The sequence below is a fragment of the Corvus brachyrhynchos genome, unplaced genomic scaffold (genome assembly GCF_000691975.1).
Source record: "Corvus brachyrhynchos isolate BGI_N302 unplaced genomic scaffold, ASM69197v1 scaffold141, whole genome shotgun sequence".
NCBI lineage: Eukaryota > Metazoa > Chordata > Aves > Passeriformes > Corvidae > Corvus > Corvus brachyrhynchos.
Genome location: NW_008236186.1, coordinates 93,746 through 95,699, shown reverse-complemented (window position 1 = coordinate 95,699; position 1,954 = coordinate 93,746). Strand labels below are relative to the sequence as shown.

The window sequence follows — 1,954 nt, the reverse complement described above, 5'->3', positions numbered from 1 at the left end:
GCTGGGGGGAGGGCTGCGGGGGGGGCTCCTCAGGCTCTGCTTGGGGGAGGGGGAGGCAAGGAAGGTCCCCATCTCCCTGCAGGGTGCCCTACGTCCCCTATGGGGTCAGCTTGCCCCTCCAGAACCCACATTTCCCTTTGGGATTCCCATGTACCGTGAGGTCCCCACGTCCCCCACCGGACCCCTCTATATCCCACTGGGATGCCCATGCCCCCAAGAGACCCCCACACCCCTATATGGTCCCCACACCCCTACAAGGTCCCTGCACCCCTTATGCTGTCCCCATGCCCACCCCAGCTCCAGGCTGCCCCAAAATGCTGCTTCCCTGGGTTCCCAAGGCTGGGGACTGTCCCCCAGCCTCACCCTGAGCAGTGCCAGCCCCTCATGTCCCCATCCTCCCACATACGTGTCTCCTCAGGCTGGGGCCAGACCCGCTCAGGTCTCCTCCTGCTGGGGGGCTTGCGGGGCTTCTGCTGCCGCCGGATGTACTCGACTGGGGACACAGAGGGTGGCACTGGCTTTGTGGCGAGAGGCAGGGGGGACACCCCCTCCATCCCTCCCTGCAGGCCAGGGGGTCCCGGTGGCCCCCCCACCTACACCCCAGCACCGTACAGTCCTCGTAGTCCTCCCGCTCCAGCTGCTCGTTGTAGTCCAGGGTCGGGGGCTCCAGCTCCTCGGGGACCTCTGTAGAGAAGGGACACATGGAGAGGCACAGGGTGGCACTGGGGTGCAGGAAGGGGACAACAGGGAGCAGGGAGGTGGCACTTGAGAATAGGAGGGAGGCCCTGAGGTAAGGGTGGCAGCCCTGGGGCACAGAGGAGGTGACACTTGGGAGCAGGGAAGTGGTCCAGAGTGCAGTGGGGTGCAGGGAAGTGACACCTGGGAGGAGGGAGGTGGCCCTGGCGTGCAAAGTGATGGCACTGGGATGCAGGGAGATGGTGCTGGGACACAGGAAGGTGACACAGGGGTGCAGGAAGGTGGCGTTGAGGAACAAGGAGGTGGCCTGTGTTGCAGAAGCATGGCCCTGGGGAGCTCGGACATGGCATTGGGGTGCAGGGAGGTGACATTTGGGGACAGGGAGGTGGCCTCAAGACACAAGGAGATAGCCCCAGGGTACACAGGGGTGACCATGGCCTGCAGAGGAGTGTCCCCAAGACACAGGGTGGTGGCCCTGGGAGCTGGGCACTCACCTGGCTGGGGCTCAGGGTTCCAGTCCTCCCGGCCCAGCCCCCAGCGCTCATTCGGCTCTTCCAGCTCTCCTGGGGACAGGGACAGAGCAAGGGGCTGCCGTGGCCTCCCCAGGCCCCTGTCCTGGCCCTCCCTAGCCCCACAGTGGGAAGAAAAGCCCATGGGAAGGAAAGCTGGCAGGGCAGAGAGGGGAAACCCCAGGGCACAAAGTGTAGGATGCCACCAGGGCAGCTGAGCAGGATGCGGGGTGATGCTCTGCTGTGCTGAAACCTCCCACCCCAACCCCACTAGCAGCAAGATGGGTGTCACCAAAACTCACTTCGGACACCTCCATCCTCCTCCTCCTTGTAGTGCGAAGGCTCCAGGAACTCAGGTGTCTCTTCATCCTCCTTGCCCTGTGAGGGCTGCAGGGTAGTGGGGGATTCAGTGGAGGGGCTTGGAGGCACTGGTGGCTTCTTGCCAGAGGGTTTGGTGGCCTTGGGTGGCTTCTCCTTGGGCTTTTTGGAGCCTTTCGGGGGTTTTTCAGAGCCTTTCGGTGGCTTCTCCTTGGATTTCTTGGCGGGTTTGTTCTTGCCCCGGTCCTTGTCCTTGACCTTGTCCTTATCCTTCTTGGCGCCCCGCGGTCTCTCCTTGAGCTTCTTGGGGGGTTTTTCCTTCTTCCCCTTCCTGGGTTTCTCAGGCTCCGTCAGCGACCCTGGGAAGCCTGAGGGGACAGGAGCGGGGAGGCCGCCACCCCGAGGCAGGGTGAGTGTGGGGGGCCGGGCTC

At 64.0% G+C, this 1,954-nt stretch overlaps 2 protein-coding genes across 2 annotated transcripts in view; one reads left to right on the top strand and one right to left on the bottom strand.

Annotated features, from left to right (window-relative positions):
* The window catches only part of AEBP1 (AE binding protein 1), a 9,819-nt gene that overhangs the window by 5,375 nt on the left and 2,490 nt on the right, over positions 1-1,954 (bottom strand). The window contains exons 2-6 of the mRNA XM_017738699.1: positions 1,508-1,951; positions 1,191-1,259; positions 613-684; positions 407-493; positions 3-36 (exon numbers count right to left, since the gene is read on the bottom strand). Of these exons, the coding sequence (XP_017594188.1) occupies positions 3-36; positions 407-493; positions 613-684; positions 1,191-1,259; positions 1,508-1,951 (706 nt within the window). The remainder of the gene's footprint in view (positions 1-2; positions 37-406; positions 494-612; positions 685-1,190; positions 1,260-1,507; positions 1,952-1,954) is intronic.
* Positions 1,867-1,954, top strand: part of CAPG (capping actin protein, gelsolin like) — a 6,751-nt gene continuing 6,663 nt past the window's right edge. Inside the window, exon 1 of the mRNA XM_008638747.2 lies at positions 1,867-1,932. The gene's annotated coding sequence lies outside the window, so the exon portion shown is untranslated. The remainder of the gene's footprint in view (positions 1,933-1,954) is intronic.